Source organism: Protopterus annectens, chromosome 2.part0, assembly GCF_019279795.1.
Source record: "Protopterus annectens isolate FY-2018-M chromosome 2.part0, PAN1.0, whole genome shotgun sequence".
Taxonomy (NCBI): domain Eukaryota; kingdom Metazoa; phylum Chordata; order Ceratodontiformes; family Protopteridae; genus Protopterus; species Protopterus annectens.
Genome location: NC_056728.1, coordinates 1325360874 through 1325381268, shown reverse-complemented (window position 1 = coordinate 1325381268; position 20395 = coordinate 1325360874). Strand labels below are relative to the sequence as shown.

Genomic DNA, 20395 nt, shown 5'->3' with positions numbered 1-20395 from the left:
ACTTTATTGTCTTTATGGCTCTTCTTTGGCCTATCAGTTTTTGTGGATTACTACGTCCTTCTACAACGAGGGGGGGGGGATCTTCCTCCTGGGCCTGGCCCCGTTGTAGTACTGTTTTCGTGTTTTGAGGATTCTACACTGTCATCTTTTCCAGTCGTGGCACCAGTGCACCTACCAGGATTGGGCACTTTTTTATCCTGGGTCTTGTGCACCCAGCTATATTTTTTGTTTTTGACTTACTTCTATCCATGATATATGCTATATAAATACAGTCTAAATGTCAGTGTTGCCGTGGTGAGGTTTCCTGAAAACGGGGTCCACCTCATGAAGATACTCACCAAGACTTGAGGATGAATTCAATTTCAGCACTACGACTTTCCTTTGCTTGCTGACTTTTCATCTCTCCATTCAGAAGAGTTCATCTTTCAGGAGTATGAGATGCAGACGAGAGAGCAAGAGAGTTTTATGGCATTCTGCTTAGGTAGTGACACTCAGGCCCTTAATCATCCATGTGAGGAAATACTGGAGTCTTTCAAGTTGGTTTATGAATCTGGAGTCAGATTTCATATGGTTGAGACCATCAAACTTAAAAAAAAAAAAAAAACCTATGGTTTTTTTTTGGGGGGGCTGTGCCCCCGACAATCCCTGCTTATTATATATACCGACTCTGATATCGCACTAAAGTGGGGAAAGGGGTAAATTCCCTGATCCCCACTGTATAGTGATCTGCATTCAAAAGCTTTGGCTTTCCAAAAAGCCTGTCATATGGTTTCGACCATATGAGGTTCGACTTTCTGAATTGTCAAGCTTCTGAATGGGACCCGTCTGGACAGGTGAATGCCAAAGGGAAAATTATAATCTATGATAGACTCAGTTAGGGAGGAATAGAAAGGGATGATAGTTTATTTATAAAATCTGAGTGTGGAATGGTATCAAAGGCCTTGGCCAGGTCAGGATATGCTGTGTTTACCGATTTGCCTTCATCCGTCATATTTCAGTGACTTTAGCAGGCAGGAGCTTCCTTTTATAAAGAGTGTAAGATACTAATATCCCTACCAAACAAAGAGAAATGCTGCAGAAACCAAAAACTCAACCAGAAACAAGCAGCCAGACAGGCAGGGAGAGCAGCAACACCGCCAACACACAATAAGAACAGTATTCCTCCAGAAACAAGGCGCGTTCAGGCAATAAAAGTATTTTATTAACGTATATCCACTGTAGCAACGTTTTCATTGTTAAAACAACTTCATCAGAATAAAACCCACACCTCAACACATTCTTTTTATATACAGCTGCTCAATGATTAAATAAATAATCTGATAAAGATTTAAAGCGATACATACTTAATAAAAGTATATATGTATGCCAAACCATATTGACATTGGAGAAATGGTTTAAAATATTTCAGAAAAACAGCAACATATAAATTTTACTAAAAAATATATATAGGTAATAAAACCTAACTATGAAAATATATAAAATTTATGCTAACCTAGTATATAAAAGGTTATAGATCATAACCAATGAAAACAAATATCTAGATCTATAAATTCATATTGCTTGCACAGTGCCAAAATAGGTATCCATGACCTTACAATTTTTCTGCCTTTAATTTTAGATATGGGGCTATAGATATGGAATCATTCAACCCAGGGTACTTGTTTGATTCCAGTAAAATCTGCCAACAAGTTTCTTTGTGGGACAACAGTGCAGGCCAATTACCCCCCCTGCTACACTGTACAACAGACTCCAAAACAAAAAACGTGAAAGAAGCACCTTCACAGGTCAGGGTATGTCTAAAAAGTGCGTTGGTGTTAAGTTTTCTCTGTATATCATAGGCGTGCTCATATATACGCCTCCTTAGCTGCCTCTCCGTCTTGCCAACATAAAATGCCTGGCAAGAACGGCAGGCAGCCAAATACACCAATCCCCTGGAATTACAGTTGTATAAACCATCAGCCCACAATCTTCTGTTTCTGCTTTCCAAATATATACTGTCCTGTTCTATTATATATTTGCATTGTATACAACACCCACAACGAAACGTCCCCTTTCTTTGCGTATTTTTACCCTTCACCTTAGTACTCTGTTCTAGAGACCTTTTCACATTAAATTCTTTCCTATATACTACTTTACATGTTAAATCTTTAAGGTTGGCCAAATCCGTAAATTCCTTGAAGTCACTAAATTCCCTCTCAATAATGTGTCTAATCTCTCCTGCATGTTGACTATATTGTGTGATGAACATCTGTTCAGGGCTCATTTGAACTTTGGGCCCATAGGATAGAACGTCCTCAGAGGTTGTCTTGGGCCTCCCCAATATTGGGGCAAATCGACTAGATCTAAGATTTCTGACTTCCTCAAATACAGAATTAATCAAAACTGCAGGGTACCCCCTTTCCAAAAAGAAAGATTTAAGTTTCTCCCCTTCGATAGCAAAATCGTTTTCTTCTGATGTCATACGGGACACCCTTACATACTGACCCTTTAAAATAGATCTTTTTTGGAATTTTGGATGTGAACTGGTGTAATGTAAATACCCATTGGAAAACAAAGGTTTCCTATAAACACAAGACTTGAAACGATCATTCATTTTACTAAGGGAAACATCCAGGTAGTTCAACTGTTTGGTAGAAACATTGTAGGTAAAACGTAAAAATTCCGCGGTATTGTGTAGGTATCCCACAAAATCTTCTATGAGATCCCATGGCCCAACCCAAAAAATGCAGATGTCGTCTAGGAACCTTGAGTAGTGTATCCAATATTTGGAAAATTCACTATTCATAACAAATTTTTGTTCCCAGACAGACAGAATAATATCTGCATATATGGGGGCACAGTTGGCCCCCATGGCTACCCCAGAGGTCTGCTGAAAATATTCTCCTGAAAAATAGATGTAGTTGTACTTCAATACCAGTTCTAATAGATGCAACACTAAATGAACATCATTGTTGGTCACTCCGTTACAACCCCATAAGTCTTCTTCCATCCATTCTAGCCCTAGACTGTGAGGTATCACAGAGAATAAGTCAACCACATCTATGGTGACAAAGGATATATCAGGTCTAAATAAATCTGGTGTAACCCTTCGAAGAAATTCCCACGAGTCCTTAAGAAGATATTCTTGCCTACCCCACAGTTGTTTCAACTTCCAATCCAGGAATTTAGATAAGTTGTGGGTTTTGGACCCCTGTGCTGCTACAATAGGACGCATTGGAGGGTCCTCAACCAGTTTATGCACCTTAGGTACCCCGAAAATAACGGGTACCTTAGGGTGAGGGTTTTCCAGGAAGTTGTAGATGTCTATTTCAATGATTTCCTGGTCCAAAAGGTCCTTTAGAACGAAGTCAATATTTTTGTAAGAGACGTTGACCTCGTTCAAAGAAGCTATAGTATATTTAGTAGTGTCCATCAGGAGGTCATGCATTTTGGTCTCATACATGAGTTGGTCCATGATCACTGTACCACCCCCTTTGTCAGGTTCCATGACTCGAACCCCAGAATTACCCCCCAACTCCTCCAGGAGGTTGGTCTCAGCTGTATTCAAATTAGAAGTATATCTGTTCTTACCAACCTTCCTCCGTATGTGTTGTTCAATCCTATTCTCTAGGTTTTTTAACTGGGGGTGTAAAGGGGGGTTGTATGAACTCGATTTTTTGAGATTAACTGCATGTGGTTGGGAAATGTTACCAAAGATATGTTGCAAATTTAATTTACGTATAAAGAGTTTAACATCTAACATGGTGTTAACCAAACTGCAACCCCTACTGGGCACAAATTTAAATCCTTTGGTAAATAAAGAAAACCACGTGTCTGAAATTTCCAAATAACTGTAATTGTAAATATGGTAGTCATTGATGGAATATTTGTAATATTGACCAATAGGAGTAACCACTATGTGCTCTACATCTCCCAGTCCCCTCTTTCTCCTCTCTGTTTCCCCCTCCAACCCTGGGCAGGAGGTCCCCTCCCCCCCTGTTGCATCCCCATAGGTGGACCCTGTATCTGTTGTTGGTAAGACTGTTGACGTAAACGTTCCGATCTCCTGGGTAAAAAATCTTCCTGATAGGGTTCTTCAGAATCAACTACTGGTGGAAAAGGTTCCGGGAGTGGAGATGATTCCGGGGCTGCCCTAGGATAATCCCTGGGGGCTGGGGGTTGCCCATACCCATACTAATATCCCTGTTTATAAGGTCCAGAGTGATGCATTCCATTTCCTTACAGGTAAGGCTGGTAAGGCGTGTGGGTCTGTAGTTCTCAGGCTCAGTATTGGGGTCATCCTTATGTAGAGGGACTATAACAGCTGTTCTCCATTCATCTGGCTTGAAGCCAGTTTTGAGGCTGAGGCTGAACATATTCAGGAGTGGTTCTGTATCATCCCAGAGCAATGTTGGATGGTGTTCCAGAGGTTTTTGACATAGATATAAAAATTACTTATAATTGTCATTGGTAGAGATGGCAATTTTCAGTTCATACTTAACCTTGAAATATTTGATTTTGTTTCTAAATGATTAAGCTTCTTGAGTTAAACTTTGAAATGTGAGTGTATCAGTTTATTCTTGTTGGTGAGGATTTTTTTTTATTTTGTTATAAATCTTGTTTATATCAGGGTTCCACCACAGAAGTTGATTCCTAAACTTGGTGCTGTTTTTGTATCAGATTCTAAACAATATCTCAATGCAGGCACTAAGGTTAATAGAAGAAACTGAGGTGGTGTGGCTCCTGGGCCCTGAAGAAGATGGAGTTCCGAAACTTCTTCAGCTCATCATCTATTTTTTTTTACATTTGCACCAAAAGACAGTAGGTCTTGGTAATGTCCTAATGGTGCAAAACACTGAATGGTGGTCATAGCTGATGAGAGATTGGGTAACTTTAGACCTAGAGGGTAATGGTGATATTTATGATGACCAAGTCAAGAAAATTGGAGCCCATATTAGAAGCTATGCAATCTGCTCTAGAAAGTTTGCATTGATGAAGTCAAGTTGGTGGTGAGCATATTTATCTGTAGTAGTGAATATTTTCCAGTTTGTAGATGGAGAACTGAAACCTCCAGTAATAATCGTGTTGGAATCAAGGACTCAAGCTTGTTTAGATATGCCTCATGAGTTGAGGGTCTCATTGAAGGGGGATTTGTGGTTGGTCAGGGTATTGTAAGAGATTTTATAGATAGTTACTTTGATGTCAAGAAGTTCAAGGCTACAGAACCATGGTGGAATATGGAAACACCGCCACTGATAACAGAGACACCTTCACTAGAGGGTCTGAATTCCCAGTAAGGACTGTCTGTTATCATACCATTTAAAACTATGTTTTAGTGGTGACACAGAAAAGTATACTTTCTAGTGTCAGGAGAGCTTGTAAGGAGGGCAGTTTCTTATTGATGCTTCTAGTGTCAAGTGGCATTACTTTTTCCTCCATTTTTGCCCCCTATACTGACCGTTAGCCCATTCCTTTCCAGTCATCAAGGTGAGAGTTGACCAGGAGGAGCCATCATTTAGGCAGCCATCAGGGGTGGTTCGGGTTTTTTTGTAAGCTGTACATCCATAGCACAGTCTATTTTTCCCAAGGGAAGGCAGTGTGCACTGGACTGATCTCTTCCAGTGCCTGGACTGCTAATTGAACCCTGGTCTCCTGGGTTGCAGTTAGGACTCAATTTTCTGTGTCACAGAGGCAGAGTGGCACTACTTTTTTACTAGCCTCATTTTGTTTGGCTCAGCTGGTGGATGTAACAGACTTATTGTACTTGAAAAGGCAATATGAAAGGCAGAATGTTTTGGCAATTATACAAAGACATAAAGAGAAAGGTGCAAGCCATCCCCTGCAAGGCAGGCAGGATTGTCAGCCATCTCCCTTCCAGATACTTATTGGGCACCCTTTGACACGAAGTCAGTAAGTAATCCAATTGCTGGAATTCAGTTATCTTTTGTTTATACTGGGGATTCATTCTTGGTGAAACTACACTGATGATCAGTATTAATTTCATACTATACTCAGATACATACTCAAGAGAATTCTATCATGTCTCTCTTTCCAGGGATGTATGTCTTAAGTTGTTTATGCCCAGAAAAACAACAGCCATGTTTTTATGCACCGGGGTGAACAGACCTAAGCGCCATAGTAACCTGTCATAGCATGGCACCCCAATGGCAGCACACCATCACTCTTTCCTTTGCTTAGCCTGGTGAGTGGTGTGTCTGCATGTCTCGCTATGGAGTCACCTATGAAAAGGACATTCTTATGTGTAGTAGCCTGCCTGGGACTTGGTATGCCAGCTTGGTGACCCACCCAAGCAAAATTTGTGTTTAGTGGTGATGTAAGTGTAGCTTCTGCTGTTGAGGAATTTGAGGGTAAAGCTTATGCCTTAGATATCTTTGAGGTTTAGGGAGAGACTTCTTAAGCACCTAATCATAATAATACCTATTTTTGGTGATTGGCAAAGTAGTGTTATGGCAACCTGGTGGGTGTTGATAGTATGTTTTGATGAGGTGCTAGCCTTCAGATTTAGCAGGCATCTGTACCTCTCACATGTTGAATCGGTGTCTGGTAAAATTAAGTGGTTGCTAGTAAGCATGAAACAGTCTCTGCACTGCCTCAAGGTATCTAGTGCTAATAAACTGGCAATATGAGGTGTAGGGGTAGGCTGCTGTCCCATTTTGGGATATGGTACAAGAGCTGGTGCATATTAACCTTGCCAGAAAGTTTTATCTAATTTGGTCTGTGTACTTTGCAGCTGGATTAAAATTGGGATGTAAGGAGATTTATCTGTTATACCTTAGGCCTACCATATAATAGCAAATCAAAACCCTGCACTACCAATTCTTGATGTGAGATAGGTGTTTCTGTGATGTAAGACAGGCAACAGGGTGCAGCTTGGTGCAGTGATGCATTTCATGGCTTTGCTGGGAGGCAAAGGTTACAATTTTGTGCCGCATAAAGCCCCCAAGATGCACTTTGGTGAAGTTTGGAAAGCCTTGGTACCCTGAAGTTAGCATCATGGTTTGATATGTGAGTACGACCGTACAGGGACCACTAAAGCTACAGTCAAAGTTGAAGCCAAGATCTTACACCTTTTGAGTGCAGAGTTCCTCACCATTGCACACTGCTCAACTGAAAACAGCCCAGTCGTGTGGAACACAGTGTTACACAATGCAGAGCAGTATAAGAACTGCAGAAAATAGTTAATAGCCAGTCAAAAAAACAACTCATTACTATGGTTTGGCTTACGTAAATGCCCCAAACACCAACAGTGTTATCTTCTCTGACAAGATAACTGCTAATTAAGCATTCAAGATGACCCAGAAAATATTTGGCACAGTAAACAATATCCAAAATTAAGAAACATCTGCAATACAGTAGCTCGCATATTAAAGCAACAAAGAAAGTCAAATCCAGTGAGTTAGGTCAAAGTGTGTTTTCAGCAGTTTCTCAGTTACGCAGATGAGATTTTCTTAGCCAAGTAGAGTGCAGTGGCACACAAAACAGAACAGTACATGAACTACAGAAAAAAAGGCTAAACACTGATCACAAAACAAAACAAAAACCTCTGTAGTCCTCAAACCAAACACCAACAAATGTTTATTTAGCCCTTTTATCCAAATGCATTGAACACAGGACTTCATCAGAATAAAGGCATCCAATTCTAAAAGCAATTTAAATAACGTATACACAGTGTATTACTATTACTTTGGTTTGGCTTGAGAAACTGCACCAACAATATTACTTTCACTCACAAGATAACTACTAGTTAACTGTTCCAAATGACCCAGAAAACACTTGGCACAGTAAGCAGTTTCTAAAATTAGCAGTACAATATCTCAGATATTAAATGACAAATATTCTCCTCCTTGCTGTCTGGAGAATGATACAAAATCAAATCTGGTGAGTTAGGTCACAGTCTGTTTTCAGAAGTTACTCATTTGTGCAGCTCAGAGCAGTGCAGCCAAGTGGATGCAGGTTTTCCGCTGAGCACTTTACTTTTTATTGTTGTAATTGGCTGTATGTCTGAAGAGTACCCTTGGCTAATTTAGGCAAAAGAGGTGGCATGGCATTTGAAATTACTAGCCACATCGCATTCACCTGAGTACTGTACAACTGCAAATGAAAGTTCTACTTACAGCACTGTGCACTACCTGGAGCACCTCCAAGCAGCAGTCCACTGCATTTTGTCACCAAATAAATAATTGTTCATTGAACAGTCTGATCAAAGGACAGTGCCTTTGGGGTTAGTTGCTTATAGTGCTTAGCTTAGAAATGTGTTAATTGTGAATGTCTGCAATACATTTACTTGGTGGCCTGCTTATGCCTATACTAAACACTATATTGGTACCTTCAGTTCAGGTTCAGGAGTAGAGGATCATCTGAGGGGAATTCTTCAGGGCATTGTTCCAAAACCTCTACCTTGACTTTCTTTTTGGCTCTTGCTTTCTTTCCAGGTTTTTCTATTGCTTAGAAGTCAACCAAGATGTCAAACCCACTGCAGATGGTTCCTCAAGGTAAAATAAATGTTTATCTGGTTATATGGGCTGCATCAAGAGGTTCTTTTTCCAACCATGAAAATCACAAAAGAGCAAGCATTCCACTACTAGTTTTTCATAGAGTAGCAGGGTTTTTACAGTGGGAGGTGCACTACAGAAAATTTCTATAAACAAAAGAGCAAAAATGTTCCACAGCAGATGCTTGTAGGACACAAACAATTAGACCCTGGTGAAGCCAAGAAACACTTGTACAAAAATATCAGCAAGCTTCCCTTTATTAAGGCATCATGGAAAAAGATTTGTAGAAGTCCCCTGTGTAAGTAAAAGTATTTTGCTGTTCTGATTTATGATTTACAATGACATACGGGTCTTTAATAATGTGACCAATAAAAGCATTCAAGTACTAATATAGTTTAATATTTGAATTCAGCTTTGGGTATCCGTGTGTTCTGTCTGCTTCACCATGGCCATAGCTTCCTGCAATTGCATCTAAACCATTGTATTTTGATGAGTTGAAAAGGAAGTTTGGACATTTTTAATGAGCACTGTAAAAGTGGTAGCTGCACTTGTATGGCTGAGAATGAATCCAGGTTGCCGAGTTGGTATTAGTGAATGTTTTACTACGCAGTAGCCTTTTTACTTCAGGTAAGTGGGAACATGGCTGACCTTAGCTACAGGCAACATAGACCTCTGCTTATGGTGCCATTTGCCTGAGGGTATTTAACTAAATTTTATTCATTTTTTTTTAGTGAAGGAACACTGCTGCCCCAGCACTTGTTTCAAAGCAGCCAGGACTACTATGCCTATGAGGGAGGTCCTGGATATCTGATCTTGGTTTGCAGGCTTTCTACTCCTTCTTTGTTTTTTGATTTGTTATCTAGGCTGTAAGTGAGACCTAGCATAAAGTCTGCAAATTTTGAAAGTGAATTCCTGTTAAGGCCGTAGGATAAATGGGAGTCTTTAGCTGGCTGGGCTTTGAGGATCTCTAAGGGGATGCTGTAGTCTGAGTGCAGCTCACTTGGGACAGCTTGGTTCATAGTAGGTATATTTTTTCTTTCTTTCTTTTTTTAAATCATGGCACGCAACCAAATAACCAAATACAGACAGTGCTCAGTACGTTTTACATAACTAATATAGAGTAAGTGGCAATACTTTACTATCACTGCTGTTTTTGTGTAATGTGCTAGTGTCACCATTTTTTTTTTAAATCACAGACATTGTAAATGTGCACAGTCAACAAAATGGCTGTAATTGCTGGGAATAGAGGATATCTGTGGATGAAATTAGTTAACTTCCTGCCATTTGCTGAAGTTAATCAGTGACTATTCTGGCTTTGTAGGACTAGCGTTCATTTGTGTGCAGTATGTATTTTACTGTGGTTGCTTTTTGTGTGAAACAGACTTGAAATACATCATTGAGGCTATTTGTTTGCCACAGTCAGACATATGAGGTGCATGCAGTCAACAAAATAGCTACAGTTTCTGGGTATGGAGCATTTCTGTACATGAAATTGACTGTGGTGTTATGGTCATGTTGAAGATTCAGTAGTCTAACTTTACAGGACTAATGTGCATTTGTTTAAAACCCAGTTGAAATACTTTGCTGTGGTCATCTTTTCTCTCACTTTGTCTCATCTGTCTGCTAATCATCCATCTCTCTCAGCCATTTGATCGATTTGTTCCAGTTCACCATAGTGATGTTCGTCTGAGAGGTGACATCATTCGGGCAGTCATCAGGGATGGTTTGTCTTTTTCTTTTTCTGGTTGTTCTACTCCTTTCTACATACACGTGTAAGCTACTCCTTTCTGAATACACATGTAAGCTACTAGTAGACAGTTGTACTATAAGTTGACTGCACTAGACAGTGCCCCACTTCTGTGAGTGTATATCCTATCTAGCAAACCTGACCACTACCACAAGACACAGCAGGCTGTTCTTCCTGGTTTCACCTGGATTAATAGTACCCACATGTTAGCCCCCAGACATGTATCCTCACCCCTTCCTGAGAGAGGCTAGTGGGCTCTGTCCCTTCATTCCTCTCTCTGACCTGCTTAGCTCCTCAAGCTCTGGAGCCACAAGTTGAACCTAAGTCACTTAGGTTGTAGTCAAGGCTCTGATACATGTTTTTCTTTAAATCACAATCATACTCATTCAACAAAGTGGTTGTAACTGATGGGTATGGAGACCATCTGTGAATAAAAGTGACTTACTCTATTGTGTATGATCACAGATTTATAGTCACTGACATGGCTTCGCAGGAGCAGTGTCATACAGTGTATTATATTTACTGAAATCAGTGTGAAATTATATTTTTTCCTATTTACCTTGCTGCCTGAGGAGCAGTAGCCCCTTCTCGATCTGTTGACCCATGTGTTACCTGTTCACTAAGAGTGAGAATCAGCTAAGGTGGGGGGTTAATAATGCAGGCTGTCATTATGGGTGGTTCACATTTTTTCTTTTCTTTTCCTCTTTAGCCCTGTACATGATCAGTTCCACTAAGGGAAGTGGGGTGTGCAATGGGTTGATTAAGATGGATTGTCCCTCACTTCTGTAAGGCGTGTCTGCAAGCAAACAACCCTACACACCAATCTAAAAACATTGGCAGGTAGATAACATGGGCTGCAGGAGTAAAATCATATTATGCCCATGTGTACAACAACCCCCCCCCCATCAGATGAAATCAGACAACAACCCTTTACTCCTGTCCATCCTTGCTCAGCTCCTCTGGTGACAGGAGCTGCTAAATGAATCACATTTACCTGGGATACAGTTAAACTACACCCCACTGCACCATGGAGGCATGTGTAAAATAGTCATTACTATGGCTTATGCATGTGTGGATGTATGCATATGTATGTGTGTGTGCGTGTGTATGTGTGTGTGTGTGTGCGTGTGTATGCATTCATGCATGGGGGAGGATTTGTAGTTTTTTTAAGAGTAACAGATTGGCAGAAATTTCTTTCAGTTTCCATCAAGGTCAGACTTCAACATTGTATGACTAAATGTCTTCCTTTGGCAGTCTATGCAGTATATATATGTGAAAGTAACTAATAACTGGTACAGTGGCACAGTGAGTAGTGTTGCCATCTTTCAGCACTTGGTTCTCTGGTTTAGTCCTTAATTATGATTCCTTCTTTGTGGAGTCTACATGTCTTCCCTCTCTCAGTGGGCTTTTTCCAGGTGCTGTGGTTGCCTTCAACATCCCAAAGGCATGCCATAAGTGAATTGGCTTTCTGCCAGTTTGCATGTACATATTTGTGCTGTGTGTATGTGTCTTGTAATAGATCTGACTTGTTATGGTTGTATCAGTATGTGTGTGAAATAATATAATTGTTTTTTATTTGTATACAGACTCAGTATAGTGGGGGGGGGGGCACATACAACATATAAGTGTTTTGGTTAGCAGTGAAAAGGAAGGAGTAAGGAATAAAATGCATTAGCGAATATCTACACCGCCCTCAGAGTTTTTAGACTCTGACAGCCCCGAGAGCCCTGGTTATATAAGGAGCTATAAAGACTTAACAGGTGGCCTGCATCCTAGATTTTGCCCCAGGCCCCAGTTAGTCTAAAACTGACCCTTCTCAAAGCTGTGCAAAGAAGTTCATTATAATTTGTGGAGGGCTTTTCTTTTTTTACAGTCAGACCTCAGAAGTATGCAAAAATGATACTAAACCTTGTCTCGGGTCAGTGTACTGTCTAGAAGCAGTAAGTTGGACTGCACTAATGTAATCATTATTTCTTCACTTTCCACACAACTGAATATCAGATGTGTTCACGGCTGGCTTCATTTTAGAGGTAGGAAATGGTGCTGTGTGCAAACTTCTGACAGCAACAAGTTTAAATATTTTGTGTGGCCTTTTGTTCTTTCACTTTCATCCCAGTCTAATACCAGAGGGGTACACAGAAAGTGACTGTTTTTGGAGGAGTAGGTAGGTGGGCACTATTCCCGCATATGATTTATAGGTTATTGCAAGCATTTGTCTTCTCTTTTTATTAAGAAGTACTGTTTTGCCATCTTTGAACATTAAACCTTGGACATGATTTATTTCTTCCTAGAAAGAAAACAAAATCACATTTCTTTCCTTACTTATGATTTTTGATCAGGCCTTCATTGGAACAAAAGGTTGAAAGAGAGTTCTAAAATGTGCTTTGTGGCACCTAGCACAAAAGCAAAGAGGAACCACGGTGCACCAAAAATATATTTATTCCAGCTGAGCGCTTTCATCCGAATTATAAACAGACTTCTCCAGAGTATACAAAAATCAACACACACAAGTTTATATACTTCATATAATTAATCATATGACTCCACACACCCACACAATTACATATGAAAAGTGTACCTACATTTAAATACTAAATAACTGCATAAAACTTCACAATGTGGTAACAGTATGAAAACTTTTTTACATACTATAACAAAATTTAAACCTGATAGGATTTCAGTTTTAAAACTCTACCTATAGAAATCAGTTCATTAAGCTCATGGCGGGCGGGGGTAGCATTTAATCTGAGTTGCTAAAGCAACTCATATTGTTCCAAAAGATCATCCCATGGACCTCCCCTAGCATTTTTTAAAACACAGTCCATTCCAAAGAATAAAAAATGGTAAGATGGGTTGTTGTTGATGTGTTTAGCTAAGGAATTAGTACCTTTGTTTTTTATAATATCAAGAGTATGTTCATATTTCTGCTCCCTTAGATTTCTCTGGGTTTTTCCCACATAGAAACTGGCACATTTTTGGGGTCATGTAAATGACTCCAATGGTGTTACATTTACAATTACATGCAAAAGTAGCTTTACAAAAATGCCCATTGACATTTATTTGATCAACCATCAAAATGTACCTACACTGGGCACAACAATCGCAACTCCTGGTACCAACTTTTTTGCCCAGTGTTCTAGAATATTTTTTTTATAGTTCTACCTTTTTTATAAACAATAACCATTCTGTCCTCCAATTTGTCCAAGACACCGTTGAACATATGACTAACCAATTTTTAGTGAGAATATTTCTAATGTCCCTATCTTCTACATAGTATTGCATCACAAAACTTGCAGAAAAATCTGTTCTAGGGGCATTTCCTTGATTAAATAATTCTTTAACAGACACGGTGTTGAATCTAATAAGTGGTACTGTAGTGCCAGTCTGCTTTCTTCCCGCTATATCAGAACCGATTGACCTGATTAATTGAAAAAGATACCCCCTAGCTCTAAACATGTCTGCCAGAACTTCACATTCAACATCAAACAGGTTGTTGTCCGAAATCATTTCAGCCAGCTGAATATACTGGCCTTCCCTTCTTTTGAAAATTGTGATAACTATTATAGTGTAATAAACGGTTGCAGTCAGTTGATTTCCTGTATATGGTACTCTCAATACTTTGCTTTTCAACATCCTTAAACAAAGTGGCATCTAAGTAATTAATGGAACTGGCATTAAAGGTGTAGGTAAAGCTCAAAAAAGAGGTAGTAGAGTTCAAAAATTCCACAAAAGGAATGATGTCTGATACTTCACCTTCCCATGCAATAAAGATGTCATCCAAGTATCTAGTATATGCTCTTCAAGAGACTTCCTCAAACTTGTTGAATCAAAAAGTCTTTTCCCATTGTATCAGTACTATATTAGCAAATATGGGGTCACAAGAGGCCCCCATTCCTACATCTTTAACTTGTTGAAAATACTGTCCTTCCAGAAAAACAAAGTTGTTTTTCAATACAAGTTCCATGTATACATTCAGGATATAAATTTCATCCTAATCAAAACAGTTTGCCTGACATAAAAAAAATCATTAAACCAGGCCAGTCCAACATCATGAGGGATGACATTAAACAGTTCAACTATGTCAACTGTTAGGAACACCAGTTTGTCTATTTAATTAAGATTCCTGAGCTTTAACAAAAAATCCCAGGAATCCCTACACAAATAAGGGAAGCTGTTCACTCTCTCTTTTAATTTTATGTCAAAGTACTTGGCCAGTGGTTGAGTTTTAGAACAACTAGCATTGACTGTAGGTCTCAAGGGGGTCTGCAATACTTTTGTGTATCTTTGGAATGCAGAAGATAGATGGTACCATGGGAAATTTAACGTGATAAAAATCGTAAAGCAAATTGTTGATCTGTCCCTGATCAAATAAATCCTTAATAATATAATCAATCTTTTGTATGATAAATAAATAAAATTCAAAGATGTCTCCTTGTAAAATTCACTATTTAACACAGAACTATGCATACAGCTCACACAGTCCTCCCAACCCATTATTACAACCCCCCCCCACCTTTGTCCAGCTTCATAGTTCTAACTTTTTTATCTCTGGCCAGTTTGTCTAACAACTCTTGTTCAACATTTGTGAGATTGTGTTTGTACTGTTCTTTTAAAGTGCCAGAAACCAAAGTTCTAAAATTGTACTCTACCAACTTTTCAAAAAGCAATAAAGGAGAAGATAATATTGGATTAATGGTACTGCTTCTACGAACAATATTCAACCAATTATTACTTATAACACCATTAAAAATTAATTTAAAATTTAGCTTCCTGAGGTAGAGTTTAAGTCTAGCAATAATCTCTGTCTACTTTAATGCGACTCTCAGGTACAAAGGAAAATCCTTTACATAATAAGTCCACACAGTCATTCCTGTAGTCATTTTCAGTAAAATGATATATATAAAAAAAGTCACATTTAGAACTGAAAATCACCTGTGGATCTACAAACTAGCACATTGTCATCTTCAAAATTCCTGACTGAATGTTTTCTGTTTGTGATAACTCCTGCCCTACTTCTGGCATATTCCATTCTTCCCATATTGAACCCTCTTCCCTTCTGATGGGGTTCACTTGCTGATTGGTTTTGTTCATCACCCTCTCGGATCTCCGTATTGCCTGTTTTTTGAAGGGGTGGAGTTATCATGCTCATTTTCGTGTTCCAAATCATCGGTCTGCTAGTTAACTTCTTTACCCAAGTCTCCACCTCTAAAGCCTGAAGGTTTTGGATAGGCAACACCTTTAAATCCATTATTTCCTCCACAGTTATTACAGTGCAGGTGGTTAGTTAAAGTGTGTTGAAAAGATAGAGGAAAAAATGAACTAATCTGTCTGTATGGTGTGGGAAGTCTGGGATAACAGGAAAAATAAGAGGGAGCAAAGGCACTGGGGGTGATGTAGAAGGGAGGTACGGGGAGCTGAGGGGGTGCTTAGTGGAGTCCATACTTTGCCTAAGAATCCATTTGCATTTCGCTTGAGGCCAGCCTAGAATGGGAGACAGGAAAATATGTAAGAGAATACAGATAACTGGCCTGATGTCGTAATGAGAGGTCAGGGGCAGTTTACCAAAGTTTTGTAGTTCTATAGATAAGCAAATAAGATGTGTGAACAGAATTATCCGGTAAAGATTCATCTGAATGCACCAAGACATGTGCAATTATGATGTGTGTGATGTGCCTTGATGAGAACTGCAGATTTTTCCTAACATGTTGGGAGTTTTTGTGTGCTTGAGATGAGTACTTTTGAGACTAGAAGTAGGATGTGTATACTTCTCTTGCTTCCCTGTTTAGGAAATTTCTTATGCCATATGAATTAAACAGTATGGCTTTTGTGTTAAGACAAATTGAGTGATTCCTCTAGTCAAGCACCCACTTATATGAATCAGTCACTTCTAAGCTGAAGTGCTTAACTTTCCTAATGGTTGATGGTGTATGTCTGTGTGTGTCTGTGTCTCTGTGTGTGACAGACAGAGAGAGAGAGAGAGAGAGAGTTTTCAGTTTTTGATATGTGTAATATCCTTGAAGCCTTTTCCTCATGAGTTTTACTTCTTCTGTTTTATGATCCATACTAATATATATGTACAAGAAAAATTTTATTCTGATGAACAAATAAGAGACATTAGACATGAGCTGCTATCACAAAGTAACTTTACCGATGGTTGTGTCTGCTTACCATATCAAATAAATCACTGTCCCATTAGCATTAGCTCTTTTAAAGACACACAAACTTGCTTCACATATTGCTGTATATGTGGCCCAAACTAATTTTATAAATTGTACCTTTGTAGTTTAATGTACAATATTCTCAGCCTGTTAATCCCAGAGCATGAATGCTGTTCTAAAGGGGTTGCATACTATGGTTGTAAGGATTTAGCATTTTCTAAGAGCTTTACAAGAAGACACGCAGTCGCCCAAGTGTTAAGTCTGCTGCTGAAAGCCATCACAAAGATCATCTGCTATGGAAAGTACTTGCATATCTGCTAACTTCTTGTCTAGCAGATATAAACTACCTGTCTGTATCTTTCTGTCCTGAATTTTACTTTAAGTAGACTAAATGTGTTAGTGGTTGATTTCCTGCATTTGTAGGTTTAATAGACTGCAAACCCTTTGTGGACGCCCATTGAATTCCAAGGCATTTGATGCACACTTGTTATTTTTAAGTTTATGTTGGCTCAGAAGTACAGTATGACTTGAGGTTTGATTAAAAGGTTGGGTGCCTGAACATATTAAAGGCTGCTGTTAAGTCCAGTGCTTATGCTGAATCATAATGTTCAGTACAGCGAGAGGGCTGTAGAGGAAGCTTGGTCAAACTGTGAATAAGGTTGTGCTCTAGGTAGTGCACAGTGCTGTTAGTGGTACTTTCTTTTGCAGTTGTACAGTATTCAGGTAAATGTAGTGTGGCTAGTAATTTCAAATGCCGTGCCACCTCTTTTGACTAAATTAGCCAAGGGTACTCTTCATACATTTAGCCATTGCCCTTTGTGTTCTGATATGTTATTAATATCATAAAGGAGTTTTTGGAAGGGTGTCCGTGGGCTTGGTAAACAGCTCATAAAGCACTGTAGCTTATATTTGTTTCTGCACAAGCTGAACAGCGTTATAGTTAGCTATAGCCTGCAATGCCATTCTAGCATTAACTAACACATGTGCTTGCATTCAGCATTGCCTGGTTGTCTTGTGATTCACACCTGGAGAGCGCTTTAGCGGATCAACATCAGTTCTTTGCTCTGACTTATAGACAAGTTAGACTGAATGATGACAGTTTTTATGAATCGCTGCCAGTTATTTGCAGTTGTATTTAACCATAGCGATCTCTTATGACTCAGTGCAAGGTTTTTGAATCTGACTTATAATGTGTAAAGATGCTTTCTTATAGTACTCTATATATATTTTTTCTTTTTGTCATCTGCTAGCGACTTCAGCACACCTTTCAACCTTTTACAGCAAGAAATCTGGACAGTGCTATAAACAATGGGGGGGGGGGGACAAAGGCCCAAAATAGGGTCAATTTTTAAGTATTGTTCTTACAAACTTAAAAAGTTGATAGAGTAAGATGTTTTGCATTAACATGCATTTTGTGAAGAGTATGAAGTCTGAAAATCAAATGTCTATCATTATTTTCTGACTTCAGTTCTCAGTGATTTGCCAGATCAAATCATCACAGAAATTTGCCAGAAAACCAAAATTTTATGAGGAACATGCCAAAAGTATGAGTCAAAAACCTAGACATTCTGCAAAAATATATGAAAGGTAGAGACTTCAGATTCATGGCTTTCTCCATAATGTCTTCCCTCCTCTGAGCCACCACATTTTTGACTTTATGGGTACCACATGTATATATGTTAGCTGGGTGGGTCTCGTCCCTCTGGATGTGAAGCCCTTATAGCTATTAGGCTATGTGCACCCCATGAGAGAGAAAAAGGAGTGGAAGAGCCTGAGCAGTCATATTGCAGCTATCTGGGCATTTTCTTTTATACCCTATCTCCTAACGTGATAGGCTGACATCACCTAGTTGGTAGCTTTGTTGTAGTACTCAGGTTAGAAGCTTGTAAGTTTCTAGCAGTCAAATCTCTGAATTTCACAACTTTCTTAATCTAGACATTCCAAATATTAATTTTTGAGCTGCAGTTGTCTATATAATTTCCTAAGAAAAAAGGCATTTATCAGACTGCTATTGTTCGATGAAAAAATCTTATCCTGCTGTTCTACATAGCACCAGTGCCACTGCAGCACTTTAGGTATTTACTTTTAAAAACTTATTGTGCTAAAAGGGCCTGATGTCGGTGGCCATCTTGATATTTTTTCAGCTAAGATTTTTCCTTCCTACAGACCACTTTTTTATCCACTGAAAATGACATTGTATAGATCATCCTTCTTCAGGCTATTCTGTCCATTCAATGAAGAAGGTAATACCATCAGTTTTAAGAAGAGAGTGTCAGTATGTCTTTTTATTGACACTTAATAGGTTATTTTCTTTGTTGTCTTTTAACACACCAGAATTTAGTTATTTCTTAATCATCCGAACAGTACTTAAATTACATTTTTTGTGTAAGACAAGGCTTAGTTGCTTACTTTCATTCCCTGTATCAGCCAGCGGTATCAGGTTTCTAGAAATTCCATTTTGAGCTATAAATCACGGTACACAGTAAAAGAACTACAAATCCCCAGAGACTTAACAGGTTTATGATCCCAGAGAAGGAGAAAGAAGGAAGGGCTGCAAATATGTTACAGTCTCATTTTTTTATTGTCTGAGCGATAAATCATAATGTAATAATGATCAGTATGATGCAAAAACCAATAAGATGAATTCCTAATGCAAGTATTGTGAGATATCGTGCATCTGCCCCATGGTGTGCTCTGAAGAAGTATATAAATTCCATAGAAAGGGAGAAAGAGTTATGTTCTGCTTTATTTATATGTGGTTGTGTTGGGATGATTTTTAGGAAGGAAAACAGTACACTGGAATGAGTAGATGCAGTGTTCTAGTGTGTTTTTGTTGTTCTCTAAATTTACAATTAAATTGACTGCTTGAGGTAGTTAACTGTATTTCTTGCATCATGGAGACTTTTGAGCATCACAGAAAACTTGTATTGTTTTGGGGGTGGTGTCCTTTAAGATCTTTTTTTTATGTAAATTACTGTGTTAAGGGTTCCGAATTACATAACTGATACTGAAATGATTATTGATACTTTGAAGGAAAAATATATATTTAAACTAATTTTATTCACCTATTTCTGTTTTTCAGATCTGGTTTGCCTTTGTCAATGGGTTTTCTGGGCAGATTCTTTTTGAACGATGGTGCATTGGTTTATACAATGTGGTATGAACATAGTCTTTATGTTTTCTTTGAAACTTTTGCTTTTACTTGCATGCTGTACTTAACATTGGTGATTGTATCAGAAGTTTTCCTGAACTCATAGTAATCTTAGTAATCTATCTCAAATTGCAAACATTTCACTTCTAGTGTTGTTGATATTTACAGAATTATTAATACTTAATTTCATGCCTGTATATTTTATGTACATCACACTAATTTACTTTGCTTGTCATTTAACAGCTGCATGTGCTTTTTCTTAATCCACAATGTTTGAAAACGGCTGTTTTTATGACCAACACAGACTTAGCCAGTACAGCTACCTTACACTTTATTGTAATTATTGGAGTTTGAGAGAGAACGTCTTGCAGCTAATATTACTTTTGGCAGGAACTGTCAATGATCAGGACCGTTTGGCAACTAGCATGGTTAGTGTTCTGTTAAGGAGTCATTTGTTTTGACTTGCACTTGTGACACTGGTCAGAGAAGAAAGAATGGGTGGACCTTAACAACTTCCATATTTTGCCTCATAAAGCAGAATATTCCCAGCATACCAGCTAATGTTGGTCAAGATATTACATCATCAAGGAAACAAAGTAGAAGCCACAGATGTATGAAGTCTTCTTTCAAGAAGGTAAACTGGAATAAGAGATGGATTGAAAGACTGGGTGGCTTTTTGCAGAAGTCTATTTAGCAGTGTCCTGTTAAACTCCATTGTCACTACATTCAGAGCTTGCAGCAGGCCATATTTTTGAAACAAATGTATTCCCATGCAAATCTGTCAGAAGCAATATAGTCTGGATAGTAATAAATCTGGGTATCAGGAATGTAACCCTAAAGGATATAT

General features: G+C 38.7%; 1 protein-coding gene across 3 annotated transcripts in view; it reads left to right on the top strand.

Annotated features, from left to right (window-relative positions):
* The window catches only part of ATP8A1 (ATPase phospholipid transporting 8A1), a 3191789-nt gene that overhangs the window by 2374620 nt on the left and 796774 nt on the right, over positions 1-20395 (top strand). For all 3 annotated transcript variants that reach the window (XM_044061519.1, XM_044061518.1, XM_044061517.1), the window contains one exon: positions 19480-19554. In XM_044061519.1, the coding sequence (XP_043917454.1) occupies positions 19480-19554 (75 nt within the window). The remainder of the gene's footprint in view (positions 1-19479; positions 19555-20395) is intronic.